General features: G+C 36.4%; 1 protein-coding gene across 1 annotated transcript in view; it reads right to left on the bottom strand.

The window, feature by feature from the left end:
* The window catches only part of PARPBP (PARP1 binding protein), a 63,904-nt gene that overhangs the window by 27,625 nt on the left and 12,000 nt on the right, over nt 1–24,279 (bottom strand). Inside the window, exons 3-7 of the mRNA XM_066356519.1 lie at nt 16,673–16,906; nt 13,247–13,303; nt 9,337–9,444; nt 2,557–2,727; nt 1,151–1,305 (exon numbers count right to left, since the gene is read on the bottom strand). Coding sequence (XP_066212616.1) covers nt 1,151–1,305; nt 2,557–2,727; nt 9,337–9,444; nt 13,247–13,303; nt 16,673–16,906 — 725 coding nt within the window. The remainder of the gene's footprint in view (nt 1–1,150; nt 1,306–2,556; nt 2,728–9,336; nt 9,445–13,246; nt 13,304–16,672; nt 16,907–24,279) is intronic.

Raw genomic sequence — 24,279 nt, forward strand, 5'->3', positions numbered from 1 at the left:
AGCTTAGTACAATGTCTGACATATAATAAGCATTCAATAAATACCAACTATTTCTATTAGTACTATGCAATGGCATACCAAACAAATTGACAGTAATGTACTAAAATTGCTAGCATATATAACTCACCTCTGCCCCCAAAATTAATCTAAAAATGACTCATCATCCTATATACCTATACTATAAACAAATCTGTCAGATTATAAAAACAACCTCTTACTTCTGATACCACATAAACACAAATTTCAGGTGAATCAAAGATTTATTCAAAGAAAATGCAAAACAAAATAGCAGAAAATAGACTAGGAAATTCATAGTATCTATCAATTTACTTATTCATTCTCTATAAGGAATTTCTTTATTACTAATTTAAAAGTTGAAAGAAATGATCTATTAAGTCATTTTTAGTCCTAAAAAATCTGTTCCTTCCAGATAAAGACAAATGGTAAACCCTCTTCTCTAAACAATTTTAATTTGAACATGCCTTTTTTTTTTTTAAGATTTTTTTTTTAACTGATTTTAGAGAGCAGTGGTGAGGAGAGAAGGAGCAAGAAGCATCAATTTGTAGTTGTTTCACTTTAGCTGTTCTTTGATTGTCTCTTGTGTGTGCTTTGACCAAGCAAGTCTGGGTTTTGAACCAGCGACCTCAGCATTCCAGGTCAATGTTATATCCACTGTGCCACCACAGGTCAGGCATGAACACATCTTTTGACTTTGGCAAAATTCTAAAATCATTGAGAAGCAGGAATTTAGGGAGAAAGGTCACATAATTATACTGATTCATCTAGATATATTTTCTTCTCCCTATTGTTTGGTCTGATGGTTGGTTATTTCAATAGCTTTTATATGTCTACCTCAGATTCTGTGAAGTTTTTTGTTTGTTTGCTTCTTAAGAGAGACAGAAAGAATGAGAAGAGACAGAGAGAAAGAAAGAGAGAGAGAGCGCACAACATCAATATGTTGTTCCACTTATTTATTCATTCATCAGTTGATTCTTGTATCAACCCTTCTTCATGCCCTGACTGGAGATTAAATCCACAACCTTGGCATATCAGGATAATATTTTAACCAACTGAGCTACCTGACCAGGGCTCTGTGAAGTTTTAAAGATAGAATAATAACACACATTTGTAATTTATGAAAAGTCATTACCTTGGATTTGATATTTCTCCAAGAATCTCATCTAATTTGTCAATGAAATTGATAAACATAGACAATCCTTTTACATGTGTCCTTAAAGGATCAGATGGTGATGGTGCATATCCTTTCCCTCCAAGCTCTATTGTTCTAATAAATGATGTGGCCATCTATAAGTTAAAACAAATGATTTAGTTATGTTTAATGGTTTAAGTAAGTTAAAAATACAATTTACTTCACAAAGCTAGGTTCCTTTCTATAATTCTAGTTATACAAGTGCAGCACTTTTGTGACTCATACCACACTTCAATTCAGAAGCAAATAATCAAAGAAACAGGTGCCATACAAAATTCATAACAGCAAAGGTTAGGAAATAAACTACAGGCATGTTCATAAGAGTATATAGCATTGACTACAAAGAATTGTTTATGAATATATTCTGATATAGATGGACTACTGGCTACTGGAATTGTTACATGGAACAAAGGAATTTTCAGTGTCAATTGTGTTGATTTATTTAAGCTTGGGCCATTAATTCAACTCTTCCAAGCCATAGCTTCTTTATATGTAAAATAAAGATTTAGACTAGATAATCACTAAGTCTTACCTAGTTTCACATCCTAGGATTAGTTGATCATGTGTAGACACAGACAACAGTATTGTGGTTACCAGAGGGAAGGGGGTGGGAGAAAGTCAAGGATAAAACAGGCCAAATATATGATGACGGAAGATACTTCAGGTGGTGGGCACACAATGTAATATACAGATCGTATATCATAGAAATGTACACTTTAAACCTCTATTATCCTATTAACCAATATCATCCCAATAAATTTAAAAAATAAAAAAAAACATATAAAATGGTTATATAGAAAAGCATCTCCACCTAAGAAGAAATATTCTAAAGCAGTATTTTCAAGAGTGTATCCTTAGAAAGACAAATTCTGTGAAATTTCAATACTAAGTGGAAAAGTCCCATCATAAAATACTTAGGAAACAACAGAGTAAATAACAAGGTTAACCTAAGTAGATTTTTTAAGGCAAGACTTCTCAAAGATTTTGATATATAAACATAAATTTATGTATACCCAATAGAGATATATAATACTATTTCCAAACTTTTGCTCTTGGAACATTTATTCAGGAAACATGTAATAGGTCTTTTGCCTTTGGGCTACCACTCTACAGAATACATGTAGGAAAATACTCCTTTAGAGAAATTCTCCCTTGTCAAATTCGAAGGATATGAAAAAATATATATATTATATATATATATTATAGATTTTCAAATATAGAGGTAAGACAAAATAGCACTTTAAAAGTTATGTCATCATAGTTAAAAGAATTCTACATTAAGGTACATGGATCTACTGTTCAGAGTCTTTATTTAAAAACTACTTGAAAATGTGACGTATCCATACCAGAAAGATAGACATCTGTTTCTCTCGAGCAGCATGTTTCAAATCGGTGAAGGCTTCTCTTCCAAGTCCTCTATCAGGAATATTGAGAATATGAGCCAGAGCCAGGTCATTCTTTGAATTCACTAACAGGTTTAGATATGAGTAGATAATTTTTTTTGCTAGTAACTTCACCTGCACAATAAAATATTATTTTATTTATTGAACTTGTTCTAATTCATAATTTTTTTTTATATGTAGTAAAAATACTCCTGATCTTTCAATGACAATATCTCACTCAGATCTTTGGGGAAAAGAAATACCAAATAAACCAAACATTTGGGTTGGACAATTAACATATCTTTGCTCAGAAAACCAAAGTGCTGCAATGCAAAGCTATAAGTAAATACCAGCTATCATAATTATCGGAAAATGGCTCTTAGAAAATGATATAGGCCCTGGCCGGTTGGCTCAGTGGTGGAGCGTTGGGCTGGCGTGCAGGAGTCCCGGGTTCGATTCCCGGCCAGGGCACACAGGAGAGGCGCCCATCTGCTTCTCCACCCCTCCCCCTCTCCTTCCTCTCTGTCTCTCTCTTCCCCTCCCACAGCCAAGGCTCCATTAGAGCAGAGTTGGCCCAGGCACTGAGGATGGCTCTGTGGCCTCTGCCTCAGGCGCTAGAGTGGCTCTGGTCGCAACATAGTGACGCCCCGGATGGGCAGAGCATCGTCCCCTGGTGGGCATGCCGGGTGGATCCTGGTTGGGCGCATGCGGGAGTCTGTCTGACTGCCTCCCTGTTTCTGGCTTCGGAAAAATACAAATAATAATAATAATAATAGTAATAATAAAACAAGAAAATGATATAAAAGACACAGTCCAAAGTCTACATTTCTGATGAGGCCTGATCTCAATTCCCCACATACACCTGCCACTAAATAACAGCCAATAATGAAGCCCCCTGAAGCCTAGAGCATGGGTTAACTGGTACTATTTGGTCCTATGTCCCTTACAGGACTAGATATAAAGGATAAAATTTATGGTTAAACTTTTGGAGAATTATTAAGATACTGACTTTGATAATAAGTTGCAACTAAGCAACTAAGTATTAAAATGAAAAGATTCAACCAAATGCTAAGCATATAGAAGCAAATAATTGATGTGATGTTAACTTGCCAAAAGAGATCTATAGGCCATTCAAGTACAAGATACACAATATTTGAGAGCATTAATATGGGCATCATTTCTTTCATATATCCTATACTTGTCCTTCACGGTCAAATGATTAAACAAGGCATAAAGAGAGTTAAAGAGGTAGCAATTTAAAAATTACAAATAATTTTGAAGTCTCTTAGGTAATTATTAAGGGCAGCTCAAGTTCATATACATCTTAAAAGCACTTTTAAAAATAATACCCTTTTGAATTACTTAAATTTCATGTGAAAATTCTTGAAACATGGGAGACAGGGTCAACTTGAAAAACCTCATTGGACAGGATAAGGTTACCTTAAATATGGACTTAAGCTATAATTCATTAAAAGAAGTCTAGACCTAGCCAGACAGCTCAGTTGGTTAGAGTATCCTTCCGACATGCTGAGGATGCGGGTTTAATCCCTGGTCTGGGCACATACAAGAATCAACCAATGAGTGTATAAGTAGGTGGAACACAAATCAATGCTTCTCTCTCTTTCTCTCCCTTCCTCCATCTCTAAAATCAGTTTTTAAAAATTAAAGAGAGAGAGAGAGAGAGAGAGAGAGAGAGAGAAAGGGGCAAAACGGCCCTTAAAAAAAAAGTCTAAATATTAACTCCAAAGATCTTTTTTTCTTAAATATTAAAGATACTAGAATTTATTACCTTTGCAGAGAGGCTCCCTAATTTCCCAATATAAAATAGCCATTTACATATTCCTTATCGCCCCATTATAACTATGCCTATCAGTCAATTATGTAATTCTCTGCATAGATTTTAATACTTTCTGATACTTTATTTTCTTAATATTTCTACTACTTAATGAGTTCCATGAGAGCAAATGATATATACTTAGGGCATAAAAGAATGATTGGCATTATATTAGGAAATCAATCTTTTTTTTTTTTTTTTTTTTTTTTTTGTATTTTTCTGAAGCTGGAAACGGGGATAGACAGTCAAACAGACTCCCACATGCGCCCGACCGGGATCCACCCGGCACGCCCACCAGGGGGCGATGCTCTGCCCCTCCGGGGCGTCGCTCTGTCACGACCAGAGCCACTCTAGCACCTGGGGCAGAGGCCAAGGAGCCATCCCCAGTGCCCGGGCCATCTCTGCTCCAATGGAGCCTCGCTGCGGGAGGGGAAGAGAGAGACAGAGAGGAAGGAGAGGGGGAGGGGCGGCGGAGAAGCAGATGGGCGCCCCTCCTGTGTACCCTGGCCGGGAATCGAACCCGGGACCTCCGCATGCCAGGCCGATGCTCTACCACTGAGCCAACCGGCCAGGGCCATCAATCTATTTTTGTTAATAGGTTCTTAACCAGTTTTCGTTCAATAATAAATGAAAGCAAATTAATACATGTATTTGGCCCTTTAAGATATTTCAGAATTGAAACTATAGATAAAAACTATTATGGGGAAATAAGTGCTCAGATGTTTTTATTACATTGCCTTAAAAAGAAAAGTACTCTAACATACAATTAAATTATAATCTCTTTAAGATCTGTCCTAAAGTTTTATAAACAAAGATATAACATAGTTTTCATCTTATATTTCAAATATCTTTTTATCTTTACTTGCACAGTAAATCACAATGCTTCATGTGACTCCATAATACAAAAATTTCCATTTTACTGTCAGTGCAATAGTATGTCTAAGTCATCTCTCTTCTTTATCCTTTTGACATTAGAAAGAGCAACACAATTTGCCAAAAATCAAGGCAGAGAAACAATGATATTCACACTGTAATCAGAAACTTTTTTACTTTTCCTGCATTTAATTTCACAAAACTACAGTAGTTTCACCGTGCTTTTTAGTTTTACTGTCCCAAACTAATAAGGATTTACCAGTATGTAAATATCTGATTCTTACTGGGTGAAAAACCTGGTCTAAAACTCCACATCTCCACCTTGATTTTTAAGGCTAGCAAATTGGGACCTTCAGATGCTAGGCAAGTATCAAGGGAAAACATCTTGTAGTCCTCACAGTTATGAGTGTTTCTTTTAACTCCTGGCTGTAATTAGGAATCCGTCCCTATCATTATGGTCAGATAACATAGCAGTTATGGTTTCCCTGCTCTTGTATTTGCAAGTGGGTTTTAAAGAGGCTCTCTGGAAAAGCACTCCACATAAAAACAGTTATAATGTCCAGAAGAAAGAGCCTAAATTGAAAAAATCCACAAGATTGAAGCGTTTACCAAGATGCCAAAAATAAAGATGCTGTTCTATGTATTTGTTTAATAAACTGATTCTATCCATACCACAAAATATTTGCAATGTTTCTTTAAAAGTTAAACAATTTTAAGCTTTCTGAAGATTTCGAGTTTCTTTTCCTATCCCTTAATCATTACTGAAATGCAGATATTCAATCTCAATTTGAAGTCAGTTTTTCTAAATAGATAAGATTAACAATTTATACAGGTATATTTTACTTTCTTTGCCAACACATAAGTAATTACATATAATGACAAAAAGAAAATTGGACTAGAAGTAATACACTGATTTAACTGATGATTTCTTTGGGGACCTTTATTGTATTTTTCCCTTCAGTACTTCAGAATTTCCTAAGCAATAGTTTAGTCGCATAAGAAAAAGAAAATAAGGTAAAAGAAGGAAACAAAAACACTTCCTCAAATTCATTCCATTCATCTACTTGAGGACTCCTGTGTGGCATTAGTAAGTACAATGGCCATAAAAATAAATCTATGCAAGACTACAGTCCAAAAAGTTACTCTGGAATTTTAAAAGAAATACACTGCCTTCCAAAAATACTTTGTAAAAAATAAATTAGAAGTCTGTAAGGAACAGAAAAGTGGCTTAGAGGATGGCTGCTACTTTAATAGACCTCATAAAATTTAATTCATCAGCTAACTAGTAGATAAAATTCTCCTGGAAAATACAACCCAAAAGACAAAGACAAAAGACAAAAAACAGGATTAACATAATCTTTGCTTTTTAAATGAGAAAACTATATGCTTATAACAAGGACCCATTGGTTTCTATAAACTATAACATTTTCTCACAGGTATACCTTTAAGATAATGTTTTGTATCCGTAAGCCAACACTCTAAAAACTGAGGTCATTTTACATGTACAAATTAGTTCATTTCTCTTAATTAAAAGGCACAATAACAATTATTGTTTCCTCCCTGTACAGCTTGTAAGATAGATCAAAAATGAATTCATACCCTCTTGATGTATGAATATGTACTCCTAAGTACTACTGATAAAAGGCCAGGTAATTTAGTAAGTGTTTTGTCAAGATTTAGGGCAGGAGAAAAAAACAAGCAGAATCTAAGGAAAAGCCCATTTCAAACAAGAGATAATAGTTACAAATTACTAAAAGGAATCACAAATCTTAAAGAAATAAAAATAAATATATAAAAGGAATCTTGAATCTCAGCAGGAAACATTCAAAAGTGCCCTTCGGATACTTTCTGGTACTAAAAAGGGGGAAAGGGTTCACAAGTATAACAGGGTCTATGAAAAAGATACAGCAGGCAGCTTGAAAAGCAGCCTCTATTTTAGCATCAAAGATTAATGGCTGTTATTCATTTTAAAACTCTAAATAAATAAAAGTCCATGAGGCCTAGCAATATATAGACACATAAAATAGGAGAAAGATACATAGAAAAAAAATATCTAGTTTGCCTATGTTATGTATAATTATTACATCAACTGCTAAACTGATAATTAAAGAGAAAGAATTAAGTAGCGACCCTGCCATTTTTAGGAAACTGGACTTCATCCCAGTTAATAAGGTAAACCTCTTCTTTATTGAGAAATGGCAGCTAATTAATGTAAAGACATGACAGTAATAGAAACTGGCCGTTCTGCAAATTCTAATGAAATAATTGATTTAGACCAGCATGATCAATGCATGCTTAAAACCATTCAATGAAAGACCGTTGGGGACAGTTAATAACACAGTGCCAAAGTATCACCCCACAGATATTTGCTAAGAGCAAAGGGAAAACCACCTCTTTATACTAGTGACTGGGTAATTCAAGACAAAGTGAGTTTGTGTCTCCTGCTATGATACAAAATGAAATACTCAGCATGAGTTACTGGAGAATTTGTTAAGAAATGTTTCAACCTCAATCTAAGCAAGCTTTTAGATGTAACTCCCAGTTTAATGGAAATAGAGAAACAAGTTAAATAATCAGTAGGAGTTAATCAGATAAATAAGAAGTAAAAATAAAACTGAGGAGAATTCTTGTAGACTGAGTCTAAAGTAAAAGCCATTTTGGGGACAAATAGATAAATGAGAATAGGGGAGACAGCAAATGATACCAGGGGTAATGATATTGTGGTTATGGCCATATTTTCAGGAAATGATATGCTGAAGAAACTTAGGGATTAGGTGTTATGCTATCAGCAACTTTCATGCAGGACAGAAAAATATTAGATGCAGATATAAAGTGAATTATTAAGTCTAGGAAATAGGTATACAGGTATCTATTTGAGGGCAGTGATAAAAAATATTTTTAAACATGTTATCCGTCTAGTATTAGACTTATGAGAATGTTTTGCCATGTTTCCTGAAAAGTGAAGACAATGATTCATCTAATGTGTTAACTTACTGAAGCAGATGGATTTGAAAGTAGGCATATTCTAAACCTTTCATATACCATAGTTTTAGATATGTTGAATGATATTTTACTGCTATTTCCAATACTCTTAAATTTTCATCTTAATGGTGATTGTATCAACCATAGAAACTTTCATAAACATGGCTCTCATGGTCAGTGAAGCGTTACTATATTTAATTTGGCACTTCACTTTACCAGCTGAAGGTAAATGATAGTAGACCAAACCTGTACTTGGCACTACTGCTCCAGGGTGTGTTTGCACAACAAACCCTGTTACCAGAACTCATGGTGCATCAGTTATTCTACCACAAAGGACACAGAACAGAATTTCCAATTATACATAGGTTTCCAAGAAGCAATCATATAAATAGAAATTGTGAAGTTTACCAAATACAGTCAGCTCTCTGTATCCATGGACTCTGTCCGTATCTATGAATGCAACCAACCGCAAATCGACAATATTTGAAATTTTAAAAAAGTTACATTGCTGCTGATGTGTACTATGTAGTTAGGCCTATGATGATTGCATCTATAAGGAACACATACAAATTTTTTTCTTGTCATTGTTCCCTAAACAATACAATATAACAACTATTTATACTGTATTAGGGATTATAAGTAATCCAGAGATATTTTCAAGTATAAAGGAGGATGTGTATAGGTTATTTGTAAATACAATGCATGTTATTTTATATAAGGCACTTAATCATCCATGAATTTGCTATCTGAGGGGGGTCCTGGAACTAATCCCCCACAGTGACCAAGGGACACTACACAAAGATTCAAAGAACTCTGGCAATCTGGACCTTCAACCCCTTCTGATACCTCTTTTTGCAGTGTCTGTTACCTTGGCCCAAATCCACAAAATAACTGACCGCTCTCTCCAGTCTCGCATGTATTACTCTTTGCAAACAGTTTTATTTAAACAAATTAAAAACTTTAATTAAATAAATAGTATCTCTATGGACAATCAAACTTATAGTGATTTGAAAGAGATCATATCCCACTTTACTTTACTCACACTTTATCATTACCTTTTCATTGTCCTGGTTGTCTTTACTTACTGGCGATGTTGGTACATAAAGATCAGTTTCATCATCTACTGCAGACCGTCTGCCAGAGAGAAAATCCCGTAGTTGATACTGTAGGAAATACAGGATATTACTAATAAAATGCTATGCCAGCTGTAAAATATGTCATACCTAGCTCTACTCAGTGTCACTAATGTTCTGGTATATAGTGGATTACCTGACCTTTGTTGTTAGTCAACAACATGTAAACATGGAATTAAACTTCTTAACAAATTGCTTCAATTAATTTTCAATGGTGCCTGACCAGGAAGTGGCGCAGTAGACAGAGCGTCAGACTGGGACACAGACGACCCAGGTTCGAAACCCCAAGGTCACCTTGATCACGGGCTCATCCAGCTTGAGTGCAGAGTTCCTGGCTTAAAGCCCAAGGTCGATGGCTTAAAGCCCAAGGTCACTGGCTTGAGCAAGGGGTTACTTGGTCTGCTGAAGACCCACGGTCAAGGCACATATGAGAAAGCAATCAATGAACAAGGAAGGAGCCCCAACGAAGAATTGATGCTTCTCATCTCTCTCCCTTCTTGTCTGTCTGTCCCTCTCTCTGTCTTTGTCTCTCTCTCTCTCACAGACACACATACACAAATAATAATTTCCATAAGTATCTGGATTCAGTGAGTTTCACAAGTTGTGAGTTAAAAAGATGACCTCGGAAATGTAATCTTAGTCTTTTATTTCTTATGGAAGAAAGTAATTAAAGAGAAAGAAAAGTCTTGCCTAAAGCCCACAATAAATGATTCATTTTGGAATATACATAAGTCTAGTGTCCTAAGCAACACATTATTTAAACAAAATAGTTTTCATGGGCCCTGACCAGTAGTTCAGTGATAGAGCATTGGCCTGGCATGTGGATGTCCCAGGTTTGATTCCCGGTCAGGGCACACAGGAAAAGCACAATCTGCTTCTCTACCCACTCCTCCTCCTTCTCTCTCTCTCTCTTCTCCTCCTACAGCAATGGATGGATTGGTTCGAGAGCATTGGCTGGGTGCTAAGGATGGTTCTGTGGAGCCTCTACCTCAGGAACTAAAAATAGCTGTTGTGAGCACAGCCCCAGATGGGCAGAGAATTGGCCCAGTCAGGGGTTGCCAGGTGGATCCTGGTCGGGGCTCTGCAGGAGTCTGTCTCTGTCTCCCCTCCTTGCACTTAAAAAACAAAAAATAGTTTTCATGAAAAAAATGTATGAAGAGATGTTTGCTTTCACCATGCCATACTACTCAATATCTCCATGGTATTTCATTTATTCTAAGGAACTGAAGATTATTCATATGTATACACATATACACACACACCATTCCCAATTAGTAAACCTGTAGCAAAGGTACAATGGAATTAACAAAGCCCAATGAGATTGCAAATCACTTTTCCTCTCTCATATTACTAAGTTATAAATATAACTCACCAAAATATACCTCTTAAAAAGTAATAGCATTTGCCACAATTCTATTGATATGAACTAGTACTCATAAAGAGTTTGTTGTAAAAAAAAAAAACAAAAAAAAAACCAACTACATAGCCTAGGATTTTGTTCTTTATAATATATACAATTTTTCAATCTCAAAATATAAGATTAAAAAATTATAATTTAGCAAATTTTTGAATAGAGGTAGTCCTCACAGTTGTGGGTCTGATATTTAAAAAGATGTTGAAACCAAAAATTCATTTTTCTTTAAACACAATGTTATTTTTTTAATAGGAGAATGTTACCTTTGGTTTCATATTTAATTACATGTAAAGTCCATATTCTAGATCAGTTCAGTGCATTTCGAAATGTGGTCCAAACTGAGGTCCCCAAGAGCTATACAGGAGATTCAGAAAATCCTACCTTTTCAACTATGTATCAATGTTAACCCAAATTTTCTTTATATATATATGAGTCAAAATGCCATATCAAACAGAAGCAGATATAAGAATCCAGCTATTTCTATCAGATGTGACATTAGAGATATTTGTAAAAACGTAAAACAATATTCCTACCTCCTATTTTTATAAAAGTTATTCTTCATAAAATGTTATTTATGATAACATTTAATAGGCTTATTATCAAGATTTTTAATAACTGGTACTATAAACATGCCTCAATTTTAATTTTTAATATGAAAAATACCAATAGCTATAACCTACATAAACAAAATCTCCTTGTAATTCTAAATAATTATCTTTTAAGAGTGTAAACAGTTTCCCAGACTTGAAAATTTGACAAGGACTCAATAATATAGCATAAAGCTTTCTGAGATAAGTATAAAAATCACAATATATTTGTTGTGATATGCTATTAATTCATTGCTCTTTACCTTTACTGATTTGTTAAGTTGCTACCTATTCTATTTCTATTCTATTAACTTAGAAAATGTACCATATTTTTCCATTCCATTAATGATTACCTTCTCTTTCTCCATACTCAGATCAGACCCATATTTCTCTATCACTGTTTTAAAGTGATAATGCCTGCTACTTGCCCCCAACTATAATATTTAGCAGTTTTAATTCTAAACTAATATCAGAACTTCCCTTAGTGTAAGCCTTCCACTTCAGCACACATGCCCAGTCTATCCCTATTTTAACCACACACACACACACACACACACACACACACACACACACACTCTGCAAGTTTTATTGTTCAACTACCATCTTCCCTTAGATAGCTATCTGTTCCAGTTCATCTGTTTAGTTATTATGATCATTGGAAAAGTAAATTCTTTACAAGAGGTATTAAAACAATATTCTTTAAATTTTTGCACATCCTCACAAATCCCTTCTTTAGTTTGACTAATCAATGATATATTGATTGAGGGTAAAATTCTTAAGCCACTGTCCTCTTCTTTCAGGATAGGCCATTTAATTTTTTGCTCTTTATTCAATAACTTGTTCTTTCTGCCAGAAAACATATATTTATCTTTTTTCCAAAAAAAAATTTGACATTGATTAATAAAACTATATAGGTATCAGTTTTCTATATTATCTGTATATTGCATTGTGTTCACCACCCCAAGTCAAGTCTCCTCCATCACTATCTATCCTCCCTCTATCCTCCCTCTACCCTCCTCCACCTCCCCACCCCTTCGTTCTTGCAACCCCCACACTGTTCTCTGTGTCTCTAAGTATTTTTCTTTGCTTAATCCCTTCATCTTTTCACCCAGCCCTCCACCCCCATCCCCTGAGAGTTGTCAGTATGTTCTTTATATCTAGAAGTCTGTTTCTATTTTGTTCGTTTATTTTGTTAGATTACACAGTGGCCTGACCAGGCCGTGGCATAGTGGATGGAGCATCAGACTGGGATGCGGAGGACCCAGGCTCAGGACCCTGAGGTCGCCAGCTTGAGTGCGGGCTCATCTGGCTTGAGCAAAGTTCACCAGCTTGGACCCAAGGTCACTGGCTCAAGCAAGGGGTTACTCGGTATGCTGAAGGCCCACAGTAAAGGCACATATGAAAGAGCAATCAATGAACAACTAAGGTGTCACAACGAAGAAAAAAACTGATTATTGATGCTTCTCATCTCTCTCCATTCCTGTCTGTCTGTCCCTATCTATCCCTCTCTCTGACTCTTTGTCCCTGTAAAAAAGAAAAAAAAAGGCCCTGGCCGGTTTGCTCAGTGGTAGAGCGTCGGCCTGGCATGCAGGAGTCCCGGGTTCGATTCCCAGCCAGGGCACACAGGAGAAGCGCCCATCTGCTTCTCCACCCCTCCTCCTCTCCTTCCTCTCTCTCTCTCTTCCCCTCCCGCAGCCAAGGCTCCATTGGAGCAAAGATGGCCCGGGCGCTGGGGATGGCTCCATGGCCTCTGCCTCAGGCGCTAGAATGGCTCTGGATGCAACAGGGCAGTGGCCCAGATGGGCGGAGCATCGCCCCCTGGTGGGCATACCGGGTGGATCCCAGTAGGCACATGCGGGAGTCTGTCTTGCTGCCTCCCCGTTTCCAACTTCAGAAAGAAAAAAAAAAAAGATTACACAAGTGAAATAGTAATATAGTACTTGTCTTTCTCTGGCTTATTTCACTTAGCACAATAATCTCAGGTCCATGTATACAGTCACAGAAGGTAAAATTCCCTTCTTTTTTATGGCTGAATAGTATTACATTGTGATAATGTATCACCATTTTTATAATCTATTTTTATCTAATCATCTACTGATGAGCAGTTGGGCTTTACCTATATTTACCATTATCCTTGAGTTCAGAAATTTTACCAGATTATGCATAGGTATATGGCTTTTCTCATCAGTACAGTCTGAAACTTTGTAAGCACTCTGAATCAGCAGACTCAGGGAAATATTTACAACAAAAGTAATCATAATAAATATGTTATTTACTTAATCATGGCTTCTTCTGCATCTGTTCTTTTTTCTCCTTCTGGGACTCGATGTTAAATCCTCTAGATGTAAACTCCAAGTTTCTTAACTTTTTTATAAGTTAAGAATGATTCCTTTATATATTTTTCTCTGTGCTTTAAATATTTATTAAACTTGACTTTCAGGATACTAATTTTGGTCTGAACTTATCTGTTGCATGAGAAAATTTTTCTCCTTTCTTTCTTTTTTAATGTGTAGAAAATCTTGCTTTTAGGTGTGGCCTTGATTTCCTTGCATATTATTTGTTGTTGTCATTCCCCTCTAGCAGCTCTGTATTGTTGGGCATGCGTGTCCTCAGCTGACTCATCTTTCCCTAGCTGCTGAAACTCCTTAAGTGGCTGTTTTATTTTTAATTTTTATTTATTGATTTAGTGAGAGAGAAAGGGAGAGAGAGAAAGAGAGAGGAACAATGATTTGTTATATATATCCCCTGACCGGGAATCGAACCAGCAACCTCTGCACCCTGGACAATGCTCTCAACGACCCAGCCATCTGACCAGGGCGCATGGCTGTTGCTGTTTTTTCATTGGCTCTTTGGGGCTTAGTTCTGACTGTTGAGGTACTTTAAGTGTATTACAGTTCTACAAGTATGCAAGTAAATGGTCTCTCCTCACCGAGCGGCAGCGGAGAAATAAACAAGCTGATAGTCAAATGCTTAGGCCAAGAGAAAGTCTTCTTGCAGCCTCTCAAGCCCCACCAACAGTAAGCCCCATCCACTCAGCTACTTGTCAGCTTCTTCAAAGTCAGGGAATCCTGGCACTTTCACTGAGGACATTTGTTGACCTTCCCAGAAGGTCCCCAGATCTCTGATGACTGCTAAACTCTTCTTATGATCTACCATTTCTGTCCAGGCCTTGATGTTGTCTTCCAGACGACTGCTTGGGCCATGAGAAAGCAAGCTCTGCCCAGGCCTTCTATGCTCCCAGATGCCCATGGGCCCTGCAGCTATGTCCTTGAGACAGGGATTATAAAGTAAGGAAATAACCGGGCACTGTTCAAATTATCATGTTCCCAGAGCTTCCCTATTTTAAGTTTACCTTAATTCCTTATAACTCCTGCCTTACTGAGACTGAAATAAATAAAAAACAAAACAAATAAAACCTTATCAGGATTATAAAACTGCAGCATTCTATAGTTCAGAATTATTTGAAATTTTCTGATACATATATTTAAAGAAACTTTTAGCATAAATTTGGATTATAGTTTGTGCATTTTTGAGGACTCAGTCTGGGGATATTATTTTTCTGCTCATTTTTTTTTCTCACTGGAAATTTTCCTAGAACAAACATAAGTATCAGAGATCAAGTTGTCTGTCTTCCTGGGTTTAAGTACAGAAAATTTTCTGCTTTGTATAGTATCATGTTAGCAGGTTCCACTGCCTTCCTGATGTTCTACAGAGAAGGCATGCTGATGTTTGGGGACACAGAACTTCGTTCAATGCAGACCCTGATATGTCTTATACTATAAGTTGGCTCACTTAAATGAGGAAACTTACTTGAGGACTTAAACAGGGGCAAAGAATAAGAGGAACACCATTTGCCCAAAGACCTCAGGCAGATTATATCTCACTGACCTATTAGATTTTCTTTGTTGGTCCTACAATCCAACACTTACTTTCAATTAGCCTCTCTAACTATGTGAAAAGTAGTCAAAAACCATCTTTGCAAGCAAGCAAATAAAATATAGCAAGGGAGGAATAAAAAAAAACTATCTACACTCACAAGTTCCTTACTATACTGTAGGTGTGTATGTGTATTAACGAATGCATGTGTGCTCTGAGAAAGTTAAAACAGGGCAAAGGCTTCCATCATAGCTCAATGAGACAAAGATAGCAAACTGACCAACAATATCTATGCTCTCCTTCCTCCTTAGTAATGGAGCTTTTATTTTTATTCTGTCATGTGAATACCTAGAATAAAGACTATATGCTCCATCCTCCCTAGCACCTTTATGTGGTCATGGGAGTAAGCTGTGGGCAACGAGATGGAAGAAAAACAGCTATGTCTCTTTAAAATGAAGAGTATTGTGCTGCCTTAGTACTTCCTGCTGCAAGAACTGCTGATATGATGCCTGGAGCTGTAAGCAATTATACACCACAAATAATTTTGAGGGTAGAGGTCAAGAATTAAGATGGGAGAACAGAATAATAGAATAACTTAAGTTATAACTTAGAATAATATAGAGTTATATCAGTACTGGATGTTTGCCTTTAGACATCTTTTATAAAAAAGGTGATATAAACTTCCATTTTCTTAAACCATTGTTATTGTGGAGATTTCTATTATAAGCAGCCAAAATATTATTCCCAAGTATCAGACAAGTATTTAGAAAAATAGTAATATCTTTGAAAATACAGTAAACATTCTCTTCTAACTACAGGTAATTTAGTAATTACCACTATTTAATTACTCTTGATTCACACTCAGTAAATGGTAAAATAAAAAAAAATATTTTCAACCCTTTAAAACAAACCAAATATATCCAAATATATTCTAAAACAGTTTACTAATTCTAATGTAGACTAAACCAAATATCAAGAGTTGCTACTCCAATAATTTTTAAATTTATACTCCATAAAAAAAAGACAATTATGTGTGTGCTAAAAAGGGAATAGTTCCGTTATCTAATCCTCACAAAATGATACCACCATCTCAGTAAAATAATATTATTAATCCATAGAGTCATAGAAATAATTTATACAACACATGCCAAATGAGGCTATTTTTACATTCCAATCAAATAATAACACAAGTTCATCAAAATTTACCACCAAAACATTTCTTTCAAGTAATAACTAGCTTTCTGGTAGCTAAATTTTCCAATCTTAACATGATCCAAAAAGCAAAAGCATTATCAAGTTACTATAAATGTTAATACCAGAGTTAAAAATAAATCTAGTCAAATTTTAATTTAAGATAGAATTGTTTTAAAAAAGTACTTACGGGGGATATGTTGGCATTATTTCCACAATTAGAAGTCAAAACACTACATTTTTTATACACATCAATCAGATCTAACATATTACTATTCTTTAAGAAATTATTGTAAGTCCTCCTAATGTCCTCATAATGGTCAACCACTTCCATATTTTCAACTGGTAAGTTCAATTTATCATGTAGTAAGTGTTTCCAGGTCAATAAGACATCGCTGAGACACACTGTAAATTCTCCGCCGTGCTGAAAGATATAATGTTAAAAATAAAAAGATAAAGTTGAGTACCAGAATATTGATGAACTTACAATTGAGATGTGAAGTATAAACTGAATTGTATTAAATTCTTGCAAATTGGAAGAGAACTTCCAAGTTGAGCTATAAAATAATTTTTAAATCATATATAAAAAAGTATTTTTTTCCAGATGACGTCAGAGTAATGGCGGGGTAGGAAGCGATACCGATAAATCTCCCCCAAAACTCAACAAGATCTTCAACCAGAAACAGAAAAACCTATACTTGGAGCCTCCAGATGATTCGCAATACACCCGAAGGTATGGTCGAGTGAAAAATTGGCTAAATATATAACCAAACCCCGAAGGAAATAAGGAGTAAGAAATGCTCCGCCTTCCTCACTAACCTAAACAGGGCGGCTTTCTCTGGTAACTGTGAATATAGAAACGGAGGCGGGCAAAGGGGGTAAATAGATCCAGGCCGCGGCACAAACGGCCAAACCAGGCTGTGGCACGGAGACCCAAGCCAAGGAAAAACTGATCCTGTGGCAACCCGGGCAATACAGCTAACACTCACGCCAAACCCAAACAAAGAAAGACAAGCGGGCGGCCATTTTACCCGTTCTCCTGGTCTGTGCGCAGTTAGTGGGCGAGAGATTTCTTCCTAAGCCCCGGAAGTGGGTGCCCGTGTTACCCCACAGAGAGGCAGAGTCAGAGGCCTTTCTGTGGGCCGAAAGCAGAATCTCTGAGCAGCCCCAGCGCCCTGGGAAAGCCGCGCAGGGGAGGGAGCGAGAACTAATTCCAACGGTGGAGATTTTCCGTGCTGAAGGGGGTTTCACTCAGAGGGAAACGCGGCCGGCCTCATATCCTGGTCTGCTCGCGCAGATAGTGAATGAGAGATTCCTCCAAGTACCTCGGCAGTGCGCGCCCGTGTTATCGCACAGAGGGGCAGAGTCAGGGGCCTTTGTGTGGGCCAAAGCGGAATCTCGGGCCGCCCCAGTGCCTTGCAAAAGCCGCGCACGGGGACGGAGCGAGAGCCAATTCCAATGCTGCAACTTTTCCCTGCGGTTGGGGGTTTCACTCAGAGCGTGAGACTGCTGGCTGGATATCCTGGTCGGCGTGCGCAGATAGCAAGAGTTTCCTCCAAGCGCCCCGGAAGTGGGCGCCCGCCTGTGTTACCGGACAGAGTAGCAGAGCCAGAGGTCTTTGGGTGGGAGAAAAGCCCACCTGATTATGCTAGCAGCTCTGACTGACTGAGCCTTACCCAGAGCCCTGTGCTGAGTGGAAATAGAGTGGGGAGTTGCCAGCTCTTTGAGCCTCTTACGATCCAGGCAGAGGCAGCAGCAACCCCATAGCTGGATTATCAGGCTACTAATTGAGGAAGGAAAGACTAGGAGAAAGGCTCCAGGAACACGGACTCTCTCACTGTCGGAGCCTATAAATGCTAATGAGCCTCGACTACCAACGAGACTAAAGCACAATACATGACATTGCCATAGAGATTTATCAACTGTAAACCTCTACCTGAGCGTGCCAAAGGGGCAGAACCCGGGGTACAGAGTCACCGACCAGGAAGAGGGAGAGAAAAGAAAAAGCAAGAAGATAACCTCTCAAAATCAAGAATAATCTGCAGACTTTATAACCTATCCCATTTTATTATATTTGTTCGTTTGTTTCTCTTATATTCATTTTTGATACTTTTTTCCTCCTCCAATTTGGCCGATTAACTCTCTGCCGGTCTTGCTCTCTCCTCTCCTTGAACTACACTACCCATAAGTGTTACATCTCCCATTATCTTTTCTCTCCTCTTCCTTTCTCTCTATGAGGGTTGCACTCCAAAACCCTTAACTCTCTCTCTCTCTCTCTCTCTCTCCTTTCTTTTTTCTTCTTTTAGTGGTTCCCTCTTTTTTTCTCTCTCTTTCTTTTCTCCCACTATATTAGTTTCTACCTTTCTCCTTTACATCTCCTCTCATTCAAACCTCAATAACAAATTATCTTATCTGGGACTCAAAGTTATGTTTATGGCATTTTGGGGGGTTTTTACTTCACCTTTTTAACTCACTAGCAGTGCTCCCATCCCTGGCTCTCCATTTTATCTAGTTCTTATTCCACTAAATACAATAGTAATTTTTTAATTTGTCCCCCCATTTTTCTGTTTTCCTCTTATTCCTCCCATCATAACTCTTAGACAACCAACACCTAAAAGCAAATCATTTTATTCTTGACCCAAATTTTTTCCTTATTTGCTTTTTGTGGGTCCATACCCCCCCTTTTTTTTTCTTTTCTTTTTTTTTTTTTCTTTTTTTTTGTTTTTTTTTTGCCCCTTTATTACTTTTCCCCAATTCAGGCCCTCCATCACAGGCATTGTTTGTTATAATTCACAGTTCACCACAAGATTTTCTCAAGAAAGAGGGGAGAAGAGAGGAGAGGAAAAAAGGAGGGGGGGAATAATTTCCTTTTTTTTAAATTTTTATTTTATTTTATTTTTCTTTATTTCATTATTAATTTTAAAAAAAAAAAACAAATCTTTTTGATTTATTTTTTTATTTTTTTTAACTTTTTATTCTTTATTAAATCTCATTAATACTATCAACAAAACCACCCTCAGAGGCCATTAAGGAAGAGAAAATCGAATATCATTGATACAAAAGAAAGAGAGGTAACACAGCTAGATGAGGAAAAATCTATGGAGAAAAAATTTAATATATTGGAAACCTTGGAGCTAAATGACAGAGAATTCAAGATAGAAATCCTAAAAATACTCCGAGATATACAAGAAAACACAGAAAGGCAATTGAGGGAGCTCAGAAAACAACTCAATGAAAACAAAGAATATATGTCCAAGGAAATTGAAACTATAAAAACAAATCAAACAGAGATGAAAAACTCAATTCACGAGCTGAAAAACGAAGTAACAAGCTTAGCTAATAGAACAGGTCAGATAGAAGAGAGGATTAGTGAAATAGAAGACAAGCAACTTGAGGCACAACAGAGAGAAGAAGAAAGAGACTCAAAAATTTAAAAAAATGAGATAGCCCTACAAGAATTATCTGACTCCATCAAAAAGAATAACATAAGAATAATAGGTATATCAGAAGGAGAAGAGAGAGAAAATGGAATGGAGAACATACTCAAACAAATAATAGATGAGAATTTCCCAAGCCTGTGGAAAGAACTAAAGCCTCAAGTTCAAGAAGCAAACAGAACTCCGAGTTTTCTTAACCCCAACAAACCTACTCCAAGGCATATCATAATGAAATTGACACAAACCAACAGCAAAGAAAAAATTCTCAAGGCAGCCAGGGAAAAGAAGAATACAACATATAAAGGAAGGCCCATTAGATTATCATCAGATTTCTCAGCAGAAACTCTACAAGCTAGAAGAGAGTGGACCCCAATATTTAAAATCCTGAAAGAGAGGAACTTTCAGCCACGAATACTATACCCATCAAAGCTATCCTTCAAATATGAAGGAGAAATAAAAACATTCACAGATACAGAAAAGATGAGGGAATTTATCATCAGAAAACCCCCACTCCAGGAATTACTAAATGGGGTTCTCCAATCAGATACAAAGAACAAAAAAAAAAAAACAGAGCCAGAAGTAAAAGCTCCAAGAAGAACACAATAAAACCAAATTTAAACTGTGACAACAACAAAAAGAAAGAGGGGGAGAGGATGGAGATTAACAGTAGCAAAGGACGATGGAGTGCAAAAGTACTCACAAAATAGTTTGCTACAATGAACAGGGTAGGGACCCTTTTCATTACTCAAAGGTAACCACCATTGAAAAAACCACCACAAAAGCACATGAGATAAAAAAGATAGCAACAGAGGAAAGATGTATGGAATACAACCAAATAAAAACAAAAGATAGAAAAACGAAAGAGAAGGATCAAACAAGACACAAAACCAACAGAAAGCAAGATATAAAATGGCAATAGGGAACTCACAAGTATCAATAATTACACTAAATGTAAATGGATTAAACTCACCAATAAAAAGGCACAGAGTAGCAGAATGGATTAAAAAAGAAAATCCAACTGTATGCTGCCTACAGGAAACTCATCTAAGTAACAAGGATAAAAACAAATTCAAAGTGAAAGGCTGGAAAACAATACTCCAAGCAAATAACATCCAAAAAAAAGCAGGTGTAGCAATACTCATATCGGATAATGCTGACTACAAGAGAGGAAAAGTACTCAGAGACAAAAATGGCCATTTCATAATGGCTAAGGGGACACTGAATCAAGAAGACATAACAATTCTTAATATATATGCACCAAACCAAGGAGCACCAAAATATATAAGACAGCTACTTATTGACCTTAAAACAAAAACTGACAAAAACACAATCATACTTGGAGACCTCAATACACCGCTGACGGCTCTAGATCAGTCATCCAAACAGAGAATCAACAAAGACATAGTGGCCTTAAACAAAACACTAGAGCACCTGGATATGATAGACATCTACAGGACATTTCATCCCAAAGTGACTGAGTATACATTTTTCTCCAGTGTACATGGATCATTCTGAAGAATTGACCATATGTTGGGCCACAAAAACAACATCAGCAAATTCAGAAAAGTTGAAGTTGTACCAAGCATATTTTCTGATCATAAAGCCTTGAAACTAGAATTCAACTGCAAAAAAGAGGAAAAAAATCCCACAAAAATGTGGAAACTAAACAACATACTTTTAAAAAATGAATGGGTCAAAGAAGAAATAAGTGCAGAGATCAAAAGATATATACAGACTAATGAAAATGACAATACGACATATCAGAATCTATGGGATGCAGCAAAAGCAGTGATAAGAGGGAAGTTCATATCACTTCAGGCATATATGAACAAACAAGAGAGAGCCCAAGTGAACCACTTAACTTCCCACCTTAAGGAACTAGAAAAAGAAGAACAAAGACAACCCAAAACCAGCCGAAGAAAGGAGATAATAAAAATCAGAGCAGAAATAAATGAATTAGAGAACAGAAAAACTATAGAAAAAATTAATAGAACAAGGAGCTGGTTCTTTGAAAAGATCAACAAAATTGACAAGCCCTTGGCAAGACTTACCAAGGAAAAAAGAGAAAGAACTCATATAAACAAAATCCAAAATGAAAGAGGAGAAATCACCACGGACACCGTAGATATACAAAGAATTATTGTAGAATACTATGAAAAACTTTATGCCACTAAATTCAACAACCTAGAAGAAATGGATAAATTCCTAGAACAATACAACCTTCCTAGACTGAGTCAAGAAGAAGCAAAAAGCCTAAACAGACCTATCAGTAGAGAAGAAATAGAAAAAACCATTAAAAACCTCCCCAAAAATAAAAGTCCAGGCCCTGACGGCTATACCAGCGAATTTTATCAAACATTCAAAGAAGAGTTGGTTCCTATTCTACTCAAAGTCTTCCAAAAAATTGAAGAAGAAGCAATACTTCCAAACACATTTTATGAGGCCAACATAACCCTCATCCCAAAACCAGGCAAGGATGGCACAAAAAAAGAAAACTACAGACCAGTATCTCTAATGAATACAGATGCTAAAATACTAAACAAAATACTAGCAAATCGAATACAACAACATATTAAAAAAATAATACATCATGATCAAGTGGGATTCATCCCAGAATCTCAAGGATGGTTCAACATACGTAAAACGGTTAACGTAATACACATATCAACAAAACAAAGAACAAAAACCACATGATCTTATCAATAGACGCAGAAAAGGCTTTTGATAAAATACAACACAATTTTATGCTTAAGACTCTCAACAAAATGGGTATAGAAGGAAAATATCTCAACATGATAAAGGCCATATATGATAAACCATCAGCTAACATCATATTAAATGGCACTAAACTGAAGGCTTTCCCCCTTAAATCAGGAACAAGACAGGGTAGTCCATTCTCTCCACTGTTATTTAATGTGGTACTAGAGGTTCTCGCCAGAGCAATCAGAGAAGACAAAGAAATAAAAGGCATCCATATCGGAAAAGAAGAAGTAAAGGTATCACTTTTTGCAGATGATATGATCCTATACGTCGAAAACCCCAAAGAATCCACAAAAAGACTACTTACTAGAAACAATAAGCCAATACAGTAAGGTCGCAGGATACAAAATTAACATACAGAAGTCAATAGCCTTTCTATATGCCAACAATGAAACAATTGAGAACGAACTCAAAAGAATAATCCCCTTCACGATTGCAACAAAAAAAATAAAATACTTAGGAATAAACATAACAAAGAATGTAAAGGACTTATATAATGAAAACTATAAACCATTGTTAAGGGAAATCGAAAAAGATATAATGAGATGGAAGAATATACCTTGTTCTTGGCTAGGAAGAATAAATATAATCAAGATGGCTATATTACCCAAAGCAATATACAAATTTAATGCAATTCCCATCAAACTTCCAATGACGTTTTTTAAAGAAATAGAGCAAAAAATCATCAGATTTATATGGAACTATAAAAAACCCCGATAGCCAAAGCAATCCTAAAGAAAAAGAATGAAGCTGGGGGCATTACAATACCTGACTTCAAACTCTATTATAGGGCCACGACAATCAAAACAGCATGGTATTGGCAGAAAAATAGACACTCAGACCAATGGAACAGAATAGAAAGTCCAGAAATAAAACCACATATATATAGTCAAATAATTTTTGATAAAGGGGCCAACAACACACAATGGAGAAAAGAAAGCCTCTTCAATAAATGGTGCTGGGAAAACTGGAAAGCCACATGCAAAAGAATGAAACTGGACTACAGTCTCTCCCCCTGTACAAAAATTAACTCAAAATGGATCAAAGATCTAAACATAAGACCTGAAACAATTAAGTACATAGAAGAAGACATAGGTACTCAACTCATGGACCTGGGTTTTAAAGAGCATTTTATGAATTTGACTCCACAGGCAAGAGAAGTGAAGGCAAAAATTAATGAATGGGACTACATCAGACTAAGAAGTTTTTGCTCAGCAAGAGAAACTGATAACAAAATAAACAGACAGCCAACTAAATGGGAAATGATATTTTCAAACAACAGCTCAGATAAGGGCCTAATATCCAAAATTTACAAAGAACTCATAAAACTCAACAACAAACAAACAAACAATCCAATAAAAAAATGGGAAGAGGATATGAACAGACACTTCTCTCAGGAAGAAATACAAATGGCCAACAGACATATGAAAAGATGCTCATCTTCTTTAGCTATTAGAGAAATGCAAATCAAAACGGCAATGAGATACCACCTCACACCTGTTCGATTAGCTATTATTAGCAAGACAGGTAATAACAAATGTTGGAGAGGCTGTGGAGAAAAAGGAACCCTCATCCACTGTTGGTGGGAATGTAAAGTAGT

The sequence above is a fragment of the Saccopteryx leptura genome, chromosome 1 (assembly GCF_036850995.1).
Source record: "Saccopteryx leptura isolate mSacLep1 chromosome 1, mSacLep1_pri_phased_curated, whole genome shotgun sequence".
NCBI classification, from domain to species: Eukaryota; Metazoa; Chordata; class Mammalia; order Chiroptera; family Emballonuridae; genus Saccopteryx; species Saccopteryx leptura.